The sequence below is a fragment of the Hyperolius riggenbachi genome, chromosome 2 (assembly GCF_040937935.1).
Source record: "Hyperolius riggenbachi isolate aHypRig1 chromosome 2, aHypRig1.pri, whole genome shotgun sequence".
NCBI lineage: Eukaryota > Metazoa > Chordata > Amphibia > Anura > Hyperoliidae > Hyperolius > Hyperolius riggenbachi.
Genome location: NC_090647.1, coordinates 59,857,738 through 59,876,193, shown reverse-complemented (window position 1 = coordinate 59,876,193; position 18,456 = coordinate 59,857,738). Strand labels below are relative to the sequence as shown.

Genomic DNA, 18,456 nt, shown 5'->3' with positions numbered 1-18,456 from the left:
GTCCTCACCTCTTCAGCCAGTGTGCTCTCAATCCTCCCTGTCTTCTGTCCCCCTCTATGTGACCCACTGAGTCAAGGTGTGAGAGGGAGCCAGCGGCAATACAGGTCAGGAGATAGGACAGAAGACAGGAGGACTGAGAGCACACAGGCCAAAGAGGTAAGGGCTCTGCCACGGGTTGTACTCTGCAGGGGCTTTGAGAATCACTTTTTGCTTGCACAGGGGAGGGAGAGACTGCGTGACCCCGTCTGCTGCTAAGAAGCAGTGTTATATTAAAGGACTAGCTGATTGCCCGGCGTTGCCCGTGTATGTATTTGGCAGGTGTTGGCTCCGCCTACTTTTTCTAACCCTAACACACAATTACTCACTGACCAAGTTTGTGAGCTTTGCGGTCTTTGGTATCAATAATCTGCATTGAAATGAAACAAATCTGATTGGCTGTTTGTGGCTCCACCCCTCTCCAGCATTTGAACCCCAGTCACCCAATGACCAACTGTAGAAGGTTTGAGGCATCTGCTATTAACAGTGTAAAAATGGCAGCAATTTAAATATTCCACTTGAAAATCAACAGGTGAATTTTGATTGGCCATTATAGGCTCCACCCACTTCCCTGAATATTAATCTCAGTTACTCAGTGACCATCTGGCCAAAGATTGGGAACCCTGAAATAAACAGTGTAAGAAGGGCTGCAGTTTACACTTTCCCAGTGAAATTTGTTTTTGGCTCTGCCCACTTTTTGTAACCTGGACACAAAGTCACTAATTAATGCCCAAGTTTGTGAGTTTTGGGGTCCTTGGCATCAATAATTTGTATTTTCCCATGAAATGAAACAAATCTGATTCACGGTTTGTGGCTCTGTCCCCTTTTCTGAATTTGAACCTCAGTGACCCAATGACCGACTGTACCAGGTTTGAGGCTTGTGCTATTAACAGTTCAAGAATGGCAGCAATTTTAATATTCTCCTTGAAAAGTGACATGTGATTTTTGATTGGCATTTAGGCTCCACCCACTTTTCTGAATATTAATCCCAGTCACCCAGTAACCAGCTATGCTAAGTTTGAGATCCCTGCCATTAACAGTGAAGAAGGGCTGCAGTTTACAATTTCCCAGAAAAATCTGTTTTTAACTCCACCCACTTTTTGTAACCTTGACACACAGTCACTACTCAATGACCAAGTTTGTGAGCTTTTGGGTTCCTGGCATTAAAATTGTGCTAATGGAAGCAATTTATCCAGCAAAGAAATCTGGCTGGTTTTGGCTCCGCCCCTTTATGGAATTTGAACCCCAAACACTTAACGACCGACTGTAGCAGGTTTGAGGCCTCTGCTATTAACAGTGTGAGAATGGCTGCAGTTTCAATATTCCCCTTGAATATCAATAGGTGAATTTTGATTGGCTCTTGTAGGCGCCACCTACTTTTCCGAATATTAATCCTAGTCACCCAGTGACCAGCTGTGTGCAGTTTGAGAACCCTGCCATTAACAGTGTAAGAAAAGCTGCAGTAGGAGAACAGAGGCGGCAGCAGAATAAAAGTGGATGTAAAAAATGAAGTTGTTGGCACCGCCCACCTTTTCTAACCTTGACATACAGTCATTCAATTATCAAATTTATCAGCTTTGGGGTCCTTGGTATCAATACTTTGTATATTCCCATTGAAAAATAAACAAATCTGGCTGTTTGTGGCTCCGCCCCCTTCCTGAATTTGGACCCTAGTCACCCAGTGACCAACTGTACCAGGTTTGAGGCATCTGCTTTTACCAGTATAAGAGAATGGTAGCAGATGAAATATTCCCTTTGAAAATTAAAAGGTGAATTTTTATTGGCAAATTTTTAAAATTTGCTGGGAGGAAGTGGTGGACTTACCTCCATAAAGCAGACACGAAAGACTGTCTGAAAAGTAGCAATCACATTTATTATATAGTACCCCAAAAGTGCAACGCGTTTCGCAGGCCGAGCCCAGTTCATCAGGCAATAAACGTGGGGACAAAACAGAATTTCAGCAATAGCAGGTGTAGCGCCTCAGTGAGAAAAGCTGCAGTTTACATTTCCCCATGTAAAAAGTTAGTTGTTTTTGGCTCCGCCCACTATTTCTAATGTTGACATACAGTCACTTAATTACCACGTTTATGAGCTTTGGGGTCTTTGGCATCAATAAGTTGCATTTTACCATTGAAATTAAACAAATCTGATTGGCTGTTTTTGGCCCGCTCCCTTCAGAATTTAAACCCCAGTCTCCCAGTGACTGTAGCAGATGTTAGGCCTCTGCCATTAAGAGTGCATGAATGGCAGCAATGTAAATATTCCCCTTGAAAATCAAAAGGTGAATTTTGATTGGCTGCTGTAGGCTCCACCCATTTTTCTGAATATTAGTCCCAGTCACCCAGTGGCCAACTGTGTCACGTTTGAGAACCCTGCCAATAACAGAATGACTGAAATCAATCTAACAAATCTGATTGGCTGTTTGTGGCTCCACCCCTTTAGTGAATTTGGACCCCAGTCACCCAATGACTGACTGTATCAGGTTTGAGGCCTCTGCCACTAACAGTGTAAGAATGGTAGCAATGTGAATATTCCCCTTGAAAATCAATAGGTACATTTTGATTGGCTGTTGTAAGCTCCACCCACATTTCTGAATATTCATCCCAGTCACCTAGTGGCCAATTGTGTCAAGTTTGGGAACCCTGTGATGTAAAAAATGAAGTTGTTGGCACCGCCCACCTTTTCTAACCTTGACATACAGTCATTCAATTATCAAATGTATCAGCTTTGGGGTCCTTGGTATCAATACTTTGTATATTCCCATTGAAAAATAAACAAATCTGGCTGTTTGTGGCTCCGCCCCCTTCCTGAATTTGGACCCTAGTCACCCAGTGACCAACTGTACCAGGTTTGAGGCATCTGCTTTTACCAGTATAAGAGAATGGTAGCAGATGAAATATTCCCTTTGAAAATTAAAAGGTGAATTTTTATTGGCTGTTGTAGGCTCCACCCACCTTCCAAAATCTTAATCTGTCACCCAATGACCAACTGTGCAAAGTTTGAGAACTCTGCCATTAACGATGTAAGAATGGCTGCAGTTTATATTTTCCCAGTAAAAGTTGTTTTGGCTCCGCCCACTTTTTGTAACCTTGACACACAGTCACTCAATGACCAAGTTTGTGAGCTGTCAGGTTCCTGGCATCAAAAATGTGTGAATGGAAGCAGTTTATCCACCAAGGAAATCTGATTGGCTGTATGTGGCCCCGCCCCTTTAGTGAATTTGGACCCCAGTCACCCAATGACCGACTGTAGCAAGTTTGAAGCCTCTGCCATTAAAATTGTAAGAATAGCAGCAGTTTAAATATTCCCCTTGAAAATCAACAGGTGACTTTTGATTGGCTGTTGTAGGCTCCACCCATTTTCTTGAATCTTAATCACTTTCACCCAGTGACCAAGTGTGCCAAGTTTGAGAACCCTGCGATGAACAGTCTAAGAATGGCTGCAGTTTACATTTTCCCATTTAAAATGAACGGCTGAAATTTGATTGGCTGTTTTATGCTCCGCCCACTTTTCCTGGATTTGTAACCTCGGTCACCAAGTGACCAACTGTGCCATGTGTGGTGACTCTGGCTTGATTACTGTGAGAATGGCAGCCTTTTACATGTTTTCCATTGACTTGAATGAGTGGAATCTGATTTGCTGTTTGTAGCTCCGCCCAGGTGTGCAGGGGGGCCGCGAGACCCCCAGAACATATCATCCCAGGTAGTGAGGGATCTGTATACCAAGTTTCGTTCAAATCGGTCAAGCCGTTTTCGCGTGATCGCGGCGCGCGCGCGCGCGCACACACACACACACACACACACACACACACACACACACACACACACACACACACACACACACACACACACACACACACACACACACACACACACACACACACACACACACACACACACACACACACACACACACACACACACACACACACACACACACTATATAGATTACCGATGCAAAGCAGTATAGAAAATCGGACGCTATGTTAGTGTATGGGGAGGGGTGCGGTCTCTTACTGCACCTCCCTTGTGGCTGCCTGCTCCTCCGCTCATCTGTAAACGGCTCTGGTATCCTGCAGATGGTGGGCGTGGCCGGCACCCTTTGACCCGGATATACAACACAGCACATTCGCAGCCATGACCGCTCCCCCCGCTTGTCATGGTCAATGTGCACGCGCGCACGTTCTGATGCATCCCCGGTCACAAGAGCCAACCCAGCATACAGCGCATCTGCGGCTTTGTATATCCGAGTCAGAGGGTGCCAACCATCTGCAGGATACCAGAGCAGTTTTCCTCTGAGCTGATTTAAATGCGGAGGTTGTACCAGCTATTTTAGAAGGAGGTAAATACAATCAGATGAGATAAAGGTAAAGCTAGAGGGGTGTTCCATGCCCTGCTTTATAGAGGCAGTCATTAGGGCAAGACTGTCTAATGGCCCGTACTCACGGGCTGCAGAAGTGGCCTGTCGCCAGCACACGTGAGCGTGCTAGCGACAGGCCGGCGACAGCTTCTCTCCAGGTCCCTCCGCGTACACACGCGGAAGAGGGACCAGCGGCGAGACGGAAGCTGTCGCCGACGTTCCTCCTCCCCCCGCCGGAAGCTCCATTTACCTCTATGGAGGTTGCTGTCGCTAGTCCGCGTACTCACGCGGACTAGCGACAGTTGCGGCGGAGGTGCGGCGGCGACTGTTGCCATGCGATTGAAACTTTCAATCGCATGGCGACAAGAGCGACGGGCGACAGTTCGGGGTGCGCGCGCGTGCAACGGCCCATACTCACGGGCGACCTGCCGCCGCAACACGCGCGCGCCGCGTGTTGAGGCGACAAAAGTCCCTCGTGAGTATGGGCCATCAGACAGCCTTTCTCAACCATTTTACCCTGGAGGAACCCTGCAAATAACTTTTGAATCTCAAGGAACCCCTGCAAACAATATTTTGATCTCGAGGAACCCCTGCATTTATTTTGCAAGAGGCATGGTCTTAGTAGGTGAAGCTGTTAATTTCACTATCCCCATTACACTGCCACTCATTATACTGTCTGTTTACCCCAATATAGTGCTTCTTTTTACAGTACCCCCTATTATAATGTTCTCTATTATACTTCCCCCGAGAGGGGAGAAAATGCAGAGGAAGCCCTGCAGAGTACTCAAGGAACCCCGGTTGAGAAAGCCTGGTCTAAAGCTGGGCATACACTAGTCGATCTGGCGGGTCGATTAGGCGCCGGATCGACTCCCGCCGCGTCCCGCTAGTCCGTGCGTGCGCCTGAATCGATTCCCGCTCGTCCCCACCGGTGCTTTTTATCTTCCATTTGATTCGCCACTATTGTCCGCCCGCGGGTATCGAGTGCGGAATCGATCCCCGTGGTGATTGGACACGTCGGATAATATCAATCAGGCTCGATTGATAAGCCTCCCTCGACGCTGTGTATGCCCAGCATAAGATAGGATGCAGTACCAACACTACAATCATACAGTAAGAAATGAAGTCATTACAGCCACGTACCTGCAGGGGGTCCACCATATATCCTCTGGCCATTGATTTGCTCCAGGATAACACCGTTATTCCTCAACCATTCAGAAAGTGCTTCCTTGTTTTCTTTATTCACAGTATTGAACCATATCTGTGACGAAAAAAATATATACCATATTTACATTATCCACTGTGTACTACTGGCAGCCAACCAATGAAAGCTATCGTTACTAAGGCTACCGGACATGATAGCTTAAAGGACTTCCGAGGCCAAAATCTGCCCCCAAAACGTAAAGAAAGTTAACTACCTGCATGACTTTGTAAGGCACGGAGGACGCCGTCCGTGCCCTCCGTGCCGTTCTGCCTGGTCCCCTCTGCTCAATAGCCCCCCAAAAGGCTGCGACCCCATGGTCCGGGTCGGTATCTGCAGCCTGCATAAAGATGGCTGCCGGAGCTGGCCACGGTTGCGCATTCCGCATAGCCGCTACTGCGGCTGCGCAGCTCTAGGGCCAACCCTCTGATCCACGCTGCCTGTTACGTGGATCGGGTAGTTGGCCCTAGAGGTGCGCAGGCGCAGTAGCGGCTATGCGGACTGCGCAGCCGTGGCCAGGTCCGGCGGCCATCTTTATGCAGGCTGCAGATACCGACCCGGACCGTGGGGTCGCAGCCTTTTGGGGGGCTATTGAGCCGAGGGGACCAGGCGGAACGGCACGGAGGGCGCGGGCGGCGTCCTCCGTGCCTTACAAAGTCATGCAGGTAGTTAACTTTTTTTACGTTTTGGGGGCAAATTTTGGCCTCGGAAATCCTTTAAGATCATGTCAATGACAGAAGCTAAAAATAAATGGCTTTTAAGTGTACCTGAGACGATATGTGACATGATAACATAAATGGGTATGTACAGGCTGTTATACGTGTTATATTTTGCTGCCTGAAAAAGCTAATTTCTAGGCATGGAAGTGACAGCTTCTGTCTTGTCGGTAGCTTGTCTTGAATTTAGTAAACATCACTGTTAAGCAAATGACAGCCATAAAAGATTTCCTGGCAGAATACAACTTCTGAGGACAGGGAGAGATAATATACATGCATACATAAAATATAAGATACCAGATGGGAAGCTAGAAAGAGAAACTAGGGGAGCAGGCATATACTATCACCTGCTCCGATGCCCACCGCTCCCCCGGTTCTCCTTTCTAGCCCCCCGTCATACCTAAAAGCCCTCCCAGGACCCTTTTCCCGGTCGCAGGAGTCAGGCTTTACTGTGCCGGTGCTGGCCGAGCTGCGTGCATCCTACAGAGCGCTCTGTGCATATAGTCATGCGCAGGGCTGTGGAATCGGTACAAAAATCATCCGACTCCTCACTTCTTAACTACATGCCGACCGCCCAACACCTGCGGCGGCAGCCTAAGGACCGCCTAACGCCAATTGGCGTCAAGTCCTGGGGCTCTGTTTTGCAGGAGATTGGGTGCAGGCTGCGCACGCATCTCCTGCTCGGGGGTGGAGCTCCGCCCCGCCTTCAGTCTCCGAGCGGCGATTGCCGTCTTTCCACATAGTACAGCGCTGCATTTTTACACATACCCATGCTGGGTGGGAGAAATATCTCTGTAAATGGACAATTGTGTGTAAAAAAAATCTAATTTACAGAGATATTTCTCCCACCCAGCATGGGTATGTGTAAAAATACACCCCAAAACACATTACACTATTTCTCCTGAGTATGGCGATACCACATGTGTGACACTTTTTTGCAGCCTAGGTACTCTAAGGGGCCCAAAGTTCTATGAGCACCTTTTAGGCTACTTGCACACCAAGACGTTGCGTTAGGTGCTACGTTGAGGTCGCATAACGTGCACCTAACGCAAGGCCTGGTGCTCTTCGATGTGGACGTCAGAGTGAGCTGCGTTGTGCAGCTCACTCTAGCGTCTGTGATGCCGTGATGCGTACTCTTGGACGCATGCGGCATCACGTGGTCCCGCCGGCCAATCGCCGCACAGAGCGGCCGCACCAGGAAGTAAACACTGCACGTCACAACGTGCAGTGAATATTAATTAGCCATGTGCCTGGCCGCTCCCTGCTCCTCCCCAACCTGACTGAGCATGTGCAAACAGTCTAACGCGGCTTAAGCCGCTGTAACGCCGTAGCATGCTGCACTTTCGGGAGAACGTGCAGCGTTACATGTAACGCAACATGGGCAGTGTGAACAGCCCACTTGTGTTGCATTGCTGTGCGTTGGGGGAGCGTTACAGGCTGCACTAACGTGCGCCTGTAATGTCCCTGCGTGTAAGCAGCCTTAGGCTTTACAGGGGTGCTTACAATTTAGCACCCCCCAAAATGCCAGTACAGTAAACACACCCCACAAATGACTCCATTTTGGAAAGTAGACATTCCAAAGTATTTAGAGAGGGGCATAGTGAGTCCGTGGCAGATTTCTTTTTTGTTTGTCACAAGTTGGCAGAAATGGAAACTTTTTTATTTATTTATTTTTTGTCACAAAGTGTCATTTTCTGCTAACTTGTGACAAATTTTGACACTATTTTAATGTAAGTTAATGGTAGCTTTTAAACCACTTAAAGGGGTTCTTTCGCGAAAAAAGTAGGCAGTTAAAAAATGTGACAGATGACGGGTTTTGGGCCAGTCCATCTTTTTAAGGGGGATTCTCAGGGCTTTCTTTGTTTTCAACAGCATTTCCTGAACAACAGTTGCAAAATCTAACTGACATAATAGTGTGCAAGTGATTAGGGAGGCCGGCTGGTATCTTGCTATTTTGCCAGTTAAACTGCTGTTCAGGAAATGCTGTTGAAAACAAAGAAAGCCCTGAGAATCCCCCTTAAAAAGATGGACTGGCCCAAAACCTGTCATCTGTCACATTTTTAACTGCCTACTTTTTTCGCGAAAGAACCCCTTTAAAGAGACTCTGAAGCGAAAAAAATTATGATATCATGATTTGTAAGTGTAGTGCAGCTAAGATATACAACATTAGCAGCAGAGACTCAAGTCTAATATTGTTTCCAGTAAAGGAAGAGCTAAGAAACACCAGTTGTTATCTATGCAAATTAGCCATTCAGCTCCTCGACTTGCAGAGAACTCTGCCAGACGTTTGAGATAAGCTTTTAGGGCCCATTCACACTTTTTAGGGCCCATTCACATTTACCCACCAAATCCCCCCTGCAAAATCCACAACTTTCTTGGACGTGGATTTTGCTGCCCCTGTGCGCTTCCGTGTGAGGCAGGTCTATGAGCTGCAGCCCTGCCTCACACGCGTCTATCAGCGGCGGATCTCTGCCTCTCCCCTCTCAGTGAAGGCAGACTAAGAGGGGCAGGGAGAGGCGGAGATCCGCCACTGATAGACGCGTGTGAGGCAGGGCTGCAGCTCATACCCCTGCCTTACACAGAAGCGCACCCTGGAGGTAGCAGGGCGGATTTGAGGGGTAAAGACCCCTCGTTATGCCGCGGGATAGTGGCGTTTTAGAAGGGGCAAACATGCCCCGCTGAATATAAGCTAAAAAGCCATTTTTAATCTTCAGACTTTCTTTAATGATGGGCATACACGGGTCGATCCGGCGGCCGATTAGCTGCCGGATCGACTACCGTTGCGTCCCCGCTCGTTCGCGCGTGCACCCGAATCGACTCCCACTCGTCCCCGCCGGCGCTTCTTATCTCCCGCTCGATTCGCCGCTATTGTCCGCCTGCGGGGATCGAGCGCGGAATCGATCCCCACGGCAATTGGGCACTACGGATATTATCAAGAAGTTTTGAATCAGGATGATACCATTTATTGGCTAACTTAGAGATGGATAAACAGTGAGCTTTCGACTTATAAAAAGCCTTCGTCGGACTGGTTCCTGACCAGAACTGAAAAACACAGCTTATATACACTGACATACAGAGGAGAAACATTCTTTAGCAAACATAAATGTAATTAGATGCCTTAACTGTTACCGAGGAGGCTTTCCCAGGCATCCTATCTAAATTGATAAGATCAATAGAATCCTCAACATGATTATCAATCGAGCCATCAGCGGCTCGATTGATAAGGGAGCATCGAGCCGTGCATGCCCAGCATAAAGGTAGCCATACACTGGTCGATTTGCCATCAGATCGACCAGCTGACAGATCCCTATCTGATCGAATGTGATCAGAGAGGGATCGTATGGCTGCCTTTACTGCAAACAGATTGTGAATCGATTTCAGCCTGAAACCGATCACAATCTGTGGAGCCGCCGCTGCCGCCTGTCCCCCCCCCCCCCCCCCCCCCGCGCATACATTACCTGACGCTGGCTCCCGGGCATCTTCTCCGCATCTTCTCCACGCTGCACCCGCTCCATCCCGGCGCTTCCTGTGTCACTCCGTGACCAGGAAGTTCAAATAGAGCGCCCTCTATTTGAACTTCCTGGTCACTGCAGTGACAGGAAGCGCCGGGATGGAGCGGGTGCAGCGCGGAGAAGATGCGGAGAAGACGCCCGGGAGCCAGCGTCAGGTAATGTATACCTGATCGGATCGGCCGCCGCTAGCGACGCGCTCCCTACCCGCGGGCGATCGAGGGTAATTTCCCGCACGGCGCGATCGACGGACCGATCCGATTTTGGGAGGAAATCGGATCGGCGGGTGCGTTTAGCGCGAACGATTGGCAGCAGATTCAATCCCAGGATCGAATCTGCTGTCGAAACGGCCGCGAATCGGGCCAGTGTAAGGGGCACTAAGTTCAGATAAGGCACACTAACCTCAGATAAGGCACACTAACCTTGGATAAGGCACACTAACTCAGATAAGGCAAACTAACCTCAGTAAAGGCACACTGACATCAGATAAGGCACACTAAGGCCTAGTGCACACCAGAGCGGTTCTGCTGCGGTTTGCGATCCGCTTGCGGGTGCGGATCCGCTAGGGTAATGTATTTCAATGGGCTGGTGCACACCAGAGCGGGAGGCGTTTTGCAGAAACGCATACTCCCGGGCTGCTGCAGATTTTGGATTGCGGATGCGTTTCTGCCTCAATGTTAAGTATAGGAAAAACGCAAACCGCTCTGAAAAACGGCACTTTAGAGCGGTTTGCCAGGCGTTTTTTGTTACAGTAGCTGTTCAGTAACAGCTTTACTGTAACAATACATGAAATCTACTACACCAAAAACGCTTCACAAAACCGCAAAATGCTAGCTGAAACGCTACAGAAAAAGAAGAAAAAGCGTTTCAAAATCTTCTAGCATTTTGCGGATCTGCTAGTGTTTTTGGTGAGCATTACATTGGGAAGAGCTTTTAGAGGTTTCAAAAGCTCTTCCCAATGTAATGCTATGGATTTTTTTACAAAACCTCATTGCTCCAGTGTGCACAGACACATAGGATAACATTAGCAGCAAATTTAAAAACTCAAAACGCTCAGAAGAACTCCTCTGGTGTGCACCAGGCCTCAGGCCTGGTGCACACCAAAACCCGCTAGCAGATCCGCAAAATGCTAGCAGATTTTGAAACGCTTTTTGTTATTTTTCTGCAGCGTTTCAGCTAGCATTTTGCGGTTTTGTAAAGCGTTTTTGGTGTAGTAGATTTCATATATTGTTACAGTAAAGCTGTTACTGAACAGCTTCTGTAACAAAAACGCTTGCAAAACCGCTCTGAACTGCCGTTTTTCAGAGCGGTTTGCGTTTTTCCTATACTTAACATTGAGGCAGAAACGCATCCACAATCCAAAAAATGCCTCACCCCGGGAGTATGTGTTTCTGCAAAACGCCTCCCGCTCTGGTGTGAACCACCCCATTGAGATACATTGACCAACGCTGAAAAAGCCGCTCGGTGTGCACCAGCCCTAACTCAGATAAGGCACACTAACCTCAGATAAGGCACACTAACCTCAGATAAGGCACACTAACCTCAGATAAGGCACACTAACCTCAGATAAGGCACACTAACCTCATATAAGGCACACAAACCTCAGATAAGGCACACTAACCTCAGATAAGGCACACTAACTCAGATAAGGCACACTGACCTCAGATAAGGCACACTAACCTCAGATAAGGCACACTAACCTCAGATAAGGCACACTAACCTCAGATAAGGCACACTAACTCAGATAAGGCAAACTAACCTCAGATAAGGCACACTAACCTCAGATAAGGCACACTAACTCAGATAAGGCACACTGACCTCATATAAGGCACACTAACCGGCTTAGCGCCGGTTAGTGAATCAAGCCCAATGTATCTTTTTTCCCTCTGCAGGGAAGATTTTACAGAGCAGGCTAGTGAACTTTTGAACCCATTTACACTGCTGAGTAGTGTCTAAACTGCAAATATTAGAGAATGATGCAATGTTATAAAAAACACTATATAACTGAAAATAAAAATATTAGAATATGTTCTTTGCTACTAAAATTCTAGTAATTATCCGTGTTACACAACCAATTCATTATAGCATAATTTTTTTTCCGCTTCAGTGTCTCTTTAAAGAGACTCCGTAACAAAAATTGCATCCTGTTTTTTATCATCCTACAAGTTCTAAAAGCTATTCTAAGGTGTTCTGGCTTACTGCAGCACTTTGTACTATCACAGTCTCTGTAATAAATCAATGTATCTTTCCCTTGTCAGACTTGTCAGCCTGTGTCTGGAAGGCTGCCAAGTTCTTCAGTGTTGTGGTTCTGCTTTGCACTCCCCCCTCAGGGGGGAAAGAAACACACAAATGATCTCTTGAGATTCAAAAGGAATGCTGTATACAGCCTGCTTGTGTATGGATGTATTTTCTATGTGTGGACATACTGTACATCAACCTACTTCCTGTTTTGGTGGCCATTTTGTTTGTTTATAAACAAACTTTTTAAAACTGTTTTTAACCACTTTTAATGCGGCGGGGAGCGGCAAAATTGTGACAGAGGGGAATAGGAGATGTCCCCTAACTTACCACCCTAACAAATTTTACCTCCTTTTTTTGTCACTAATACAGCTTTATTTTGGTGCTATTTTATTGCTGCTGCGATTTTTAGTTTTTATTATTGTCAAAAAAGGCAGGAATTTTGTCAAAAAAAATTATATTTTGAACTTTCTGTGGTAACATTTTTCAAATAAAGTAAAATTTCGATACCAGTTTTTGTCCAAATTTATTGTGCTACAGTGTATAGGTTTGGGTAAAAGTTATGGCGTTTACAAACTATGGTACATTTGCTGAGGGGCATAGTTGGTTAATAAAACATTTTATTTTTTGCCACAAGATAGCAGACATTGACATTTTGTGACAAAAAATATTTTAAAAAAGTCTTTCCATTTCTGCTAACTTGTGACAAAAAAAAGAACCTGTCACCATGCCCCTCAGCGAATACCTTGGAGTGTCTATTTTCCAAAATTGGGTCACTTGTGGGTAGGGTGGCCACTTGCAGAACCTCAAAAAGGAGGACATCACACCCTGAAAAGGAGGACATCGTACCGAGGACAGTGGCGCACAATAGTCCACATGGTGTAGGGCCGGCCGGCCGACCACAAAATGCAATCAGATTCGCAGAAGATTTCAGATTTCCCCACAAATGCGATCTTATCGGCAGCAGATTTCCCCACAAATGCGATCTTATCGGCAGCAGATTTCCCCACAAATGCGATCTTATCAGCAGCAGATTTCCCCACAAATGTGATCTTATCGGCAGCAGATTTCCCCACAAATGCGATCTTATCAGCAGCAGATTTCCCCACAAATGTGATCTTATCAGCAGCAGATTTCCCCACAAATGCGATCTTATCGGCAGCAGATTTCCCCACAAATGTGATCTTATCGGCAGCAGATTTCCCCACAAATGCAATCTTATCGGCAGCAGATTTCCCCACAAATGCAATCTTATCGGCAGCAGATTTCCCCACAAATGTGATCTTATCGGCAGCAGATTTCCCCACAAATGCAATCTTATTGGCAGCAGATTGGAGACATGTATCACCTGGGTGGAGGATATAGGCAGTGGGCTCTGCCTCTCTGGCTGTGTCTGGCCGCTGGCGGCGGCACTCACACACTGCTGGCTGCGGCTGCCTCTGGCTGGCTGTGTCGTCTGTGACCTGGCTGCGGCTGCCTCTGGCTGTGTCTGTGGTCTGTGTCAGACTCTGACCAAGGCAGGCAGGCGGCGCGGCGGGCTGGCGGCACTCACACACTCTGCTGGCTGCGGCTGCCTGGCTCGCGTCGTCGGCTCCTCCCCCGTCACCCGGCCTTGCCAACAGCGTGAGGTGGGGCTCAGCTCAGGGCTGCCTTTTACCGCAGCGCGGCAGTGTGGCGTGTGACGACGTCTACGTGTGACATCAGTCATGTCACTGCCTGTTGGGGAGATGCGGAGATTGGGCCGGGCAGTCCAAAAAGGAGGACATCTGGCTGTCCGTTCTGGCCTTGCGCCGCACCAGAAGCCCAAAAACCGGACTGTCCGGCCTAAATCCGGACGAATGGCCGCCCTACTTGTGGGGTACTTGTGCTGCTCTGGCATTTTTTTTGGGGGGGGGTAAATTGTGAGCACCCCTGTAAAGCCTAAAGGTGCTCATTGGACTTTGGGCCCCTTTGAGCAGCTAGGCAATTGTCTATTTACAGAGATATCTCTCCCACCCAGCATGGGTATGTGTAACAATATACCACAAAACACATTATACTACTTCTCCTGAGAATGGCGATACCACATGTGTGGCACTTTTTTGCACCCTAACTACGCTAAGGGGCCCAACATCCTATGAGTACCTTTAGGATTTCACAGGTCATTTTGAGGCATTTGGCTTCTAGACTACTCCTCACGTTTAGGGCCCCTAAAATGCCAGAGCAGTATAGGAACCACACAAGTGACCCCATTTTAGAAAAGAAGACACCCCAAGGTATTCCATTAGTAGTATGGTGAGTTTATAGAAGATTTTATTTTTTGTCACAAGTTAGCGGAAATTGATTTTTTTTCACAAAGTGTCATTTTCCACTAACTTGTGACAAAAAAATAAAAACTTCTATGAACTCACCATACTACTAACGGAATACCTTGGGGTGTCTTCTTTCTAAAATGGGGTCACTTGTGGGGTTCCTACACTGCCCTGGCATTTTAGGGGCCCTAAACGTGAGGAGTGGTCTGGAAAGCAAATGCCTCAAAATTACCTGTGAATAGGACGTTGGGCCCCTTAGCGCACCTAGACTGCAAAAAAGTGTCACACGTGGTATCGCCGTACTCAGGAGAAGTAGTATAATGTGTTTTGGGGTGTCTTTTCACACATACTCATGCTGGATGGGAGAAATATCTCTGTAAAGGACAACTTTTTCGTTTATTTTTTACTAAATTGTCCATTTACAGAGATATATTTGTGTAAAAATACACCTCAAAACACATTATACTACTTCTCCTGAGTACGGCGATACCACGTGTGACGTGGTTTTTTTTTGTCACAAGTTAGAGGAAATAGATTTTATTTTCCATTAACTTGTGACAAAAAATAAAATCTTCTATGAACTCACTCAATACCATTGAGTGTCTTCTTCCCAAAATGGGGTCACTAGTGGGTTCCTATACTGCCCTGGCATTTTGGGGCCCCTAAACCATGAGGTCCCGTTCACACTGCACGCGTTCCCATCCACGCAGGAGGCCGACACGCACGACATCAGACAGAGCATAGACTGCACTGTCTGATGTTCACACTGCATGCGTTCCGGTCCAGGAACGCATGCTGCACTCATTTTTTCCAGAAACGTGCAGCTGACCCATTCACTTCAGTGAATGGGATGAGCCATGCAACGCATACAAACGCGGATGGCTTGCATTCGTATGCATTGCGTTGCAAAACTCACGGCCGTCCGCGTTTGCTAAAGTGAACAGGGCCTGAGGAGTAGTCTGAAAATCAATTGAGTAAAAATGACCTGTGAAATCCTAAAGGTACTCATAGGATGTTGGGCCCCTTAGCGCAGTTAGGCTGCAAAAAAGTGCCACACATGTGGTATTGCCGTACTCAGGAGAAGTAGTATAATGTGTTTTGGGGTGTATTTTCACACATACTCATGCTGGGTGGGAGAAATATCTCTGTAAGGCTCCCTGCACACTGCAAATCCGTTTTGCGATTCCGATTTTCCCTGAATGCAATCAACAGAAAAACGAAGGAAAAAACGCATCATGTAGTAACGATTAAAAATCGGAATCGCATGCAGTGTGCAGGGAGCCTAAAGGACAACTTTTTCTTTTTTTTTACGCTGAATTGTCCTTTCACTGCTAAATCCGCTTTGAAATCTCTTGCTAAAAATCACTTGCGCTTTTTTGGTGTTACAGCCTGAAGAGAACTGACACTGTGCATGCTTGCGTTCTCTTACAAAACTACTGCCATGGAAAACTGTCCATGTTATTTTACGTGCAAAATGCGCACGATGTCTGGAAAAACATACAAACGAAAAATGGTGTAAGGAAAACAACACTGCAAGAAAAATCAATCCAAGGGCTGGTGCACACGAGGCGTTTTGCGGATTGCTGCTGCGGTTTTCAGTATAGTAGATTTCATATATTGTTACAGTAAAGCTGTTACTGAACAGCTTCTGTAACAAAAACGCCTGCAAAACCGCTCTGAACAGGCGTTTTTCAGAGCGGTTTGCGTTTTTCCTATACTTAACATTGAGGCAGAAACGCATCCGAAATCCAAAAAATGCCTCACCCAGGCATTTTTCGTTTCTGCAAAACGCCTGCCGCTCTGGTGTGCACCACCCCATTGAGATACATTGACCAAGCAGATCCGCAGCCGCAAGCGGATCAGAAAACGCCCAAAAAGCCGCTCGGTGTGCACCAGCCCCAAGAGATGACATTTGAGGGCTTTCAGCAAAGCGCTGTTGCTAATTTATCCCTATGGGATCATTCTCACTGCAGCCTTTGTGGTTTGCCTAAATCCCAAACGTACTACATGCAGCGTTTTTGGGGCTATTCCGATGTGATTCTTGGAATGTTGATTGGGAACCACAGCGCAAATCGCGAACAACAATCGGGATCCACGTTCGAAGTGTGAACTAGCCCAAGACGTTTAAACCTCGCCGACTTAAATCAGGGACAACTGATATAGTTCTAGACTAAAATAAATCTAGCGATTTTGCTGTACAATCGACAATTTGATTCAATCATTTTATTGAATCGAGAGAAAATTGAGTGCGTCTCAATATGCTCTATTGATATAAACTGGCTGATATCACGTCCAATCGACTAGCTTTGTCAATCAAGCAAGATGGACGATAATGGTCAATCGTACAGAAATCTTGCAGCATGTCCGATTGATATAACATGTGACCAATTTCTGCCCAAAATCAATTGCATTATCGTGCATCCTCTGGGCAGCACAGATTTTCATCCGATTCAATAATAATTATCAAATCAGATGGTCAATTGGTTGCCAGGTCAAGAGATGTACACTAATGATCCAATCTGTTTCATCCAATCATTTTTATGTAACATGAGAGAACTGGCTAAATTATCCATTCAAAATATTCATTCAATTTACCCTAAAGGTGGCCACTAACGATCCAATTTCTAGCGAAAACTCGTTCCAGCAATCAGACAATTCTGATCTGAAGACACTACACCATCAACTAACCAATCTTTACTTCCTATCACAGCCAACAAGAAAATATTGGTTTGACCAAAATCCAATCGGACGACTATTTTTATAATCGTTCGTAACTGATTGTGCCCATCAATAGAGATTATTTACAACCAATCTGATCAGAATTTCTGATGGCTCTAACGATTTATCGCTAGAAATTGGATAGTTACTGGCCACCTTTATACTACATAGATTTGGTAAAATTGGAAGAAAAAGATTGGATCATTAGTGGTCACCTTAATGCTAGTTACACACAATACAATTTTTGGACAGATTTACTGTCAGATCGACTATTTCCAACAGTTCTGATACGGTAAACGATAAATCAATTGGTAATCAGATCAGACCAGTTGGAAATAGTCAACCTGACAATAAATCCGACAGAAAATTGTATTGTGCCTACCTAGCATTAGACTAATGTGACAAATGTGACAAGCTGGCTTCAATGCACCTGTCCTTTGTAGCCAGCAACCACACCCAGCAGTTCTCCATAATACAATACTCCAGATCGCACATGCACAGTATGAAGGCAATGTCACACCAGCACATAAGCAGCTGCAGAGACATTTCTACGCAGCAAGAAGACCCCACCCAAGTACAGCACCGTCCCCAGCGCGGCTGCACTGCCCAGCTATTATGTCGCCATACTACACCACTAGGGGCGCCATAGCTGTACGAAGTAAAATAGTAAAAAATATACGAAGTAAAATATAAAGTAGTGGACTCACGAAAAACGACAAAAAATAAAAACATTAAAGTTATCACTAACATGGAAAGTCCTATCCAGAACATAAAACAAACAATCAGCCGACTTCAAGAGCAATCAGACAGAGATAAAAACTTTGTCCTGCAGAATAAAAGTTTTGCAAAGTTTTGTGATCACTTTCCCCCATAGGATTAGCAGTGGCCATTGATGAGAAGAGAGAGAGAGGATTACAATGCAGAGAGAGGATAATGAGAGACATGGGGTGATCGGTACCTCGCTGGTGTCGTAGATGCGGGCCATGGTCATCCTCCCAGCTGCGATCTCTCCGTCTTTTTCAGAGTCAGACACCTCCCAGGCTACTTACAGAACATGTGCTGCAGAAGACTCTGGCTCACGTGACCATGGTCCAATCACAAGACAGCCCATCCCTCGGTGCCACCCCGGCGCCTCTGCCTGCCTGACAGATATCAGATAATGGTACACTGGGCTAGACAGAGGCAGGTGCCCAGGCGCATATCACTTAGGGGTGGTGCTGTCTCCTCCAGCCAGTCTCCAAAATAGCCTAATAATATAGGGGTAATCCCTTTATAGTAATCTCCAAGGGACCTGGCAAAGTAGTTTACTATATCAGAAGTGGCAGCTCCATAGATTTTTTTATAGATTTCTAGATGAAATCCATTAAAAATGTATTTGCGGTGTGTGGCAA

General features: G+C 46.4%; 1 protein-coding gene across 1 annotated transcript in view; it reads right to left on the bottom strand.

Annotated features, from left to right (window-relative positions):
* The window catches only part of LOC137543855 (dead end protein homolog 1-like), a 30,999-nt gene extending 12,881 nt beyond the window's left edge, over positions 1 to 18,118 (bottom strand). The window contains exons 1-2 of the mRNA XM_068264927.1: positions 18,024 to 18,118; positions 5,536 to 5,653 (exon numbers count right to left, since the gene is read on the bottom strand). Coding sequence (XP_068121028.1) covers positions 5,536 to 5,653; positions 18,024 to 18,056 — 151 coding nt within the window. The 5' untranslated portion in view covers positions 18,057 to 18,118. The remainder of the gene's footprint in view (positions 1 to 5,535; positions 5,654 to 18,023) is intronic.
* Between the last annotated feature and the right edge of the window lie 338 nt (positions 18,119 to 18,456).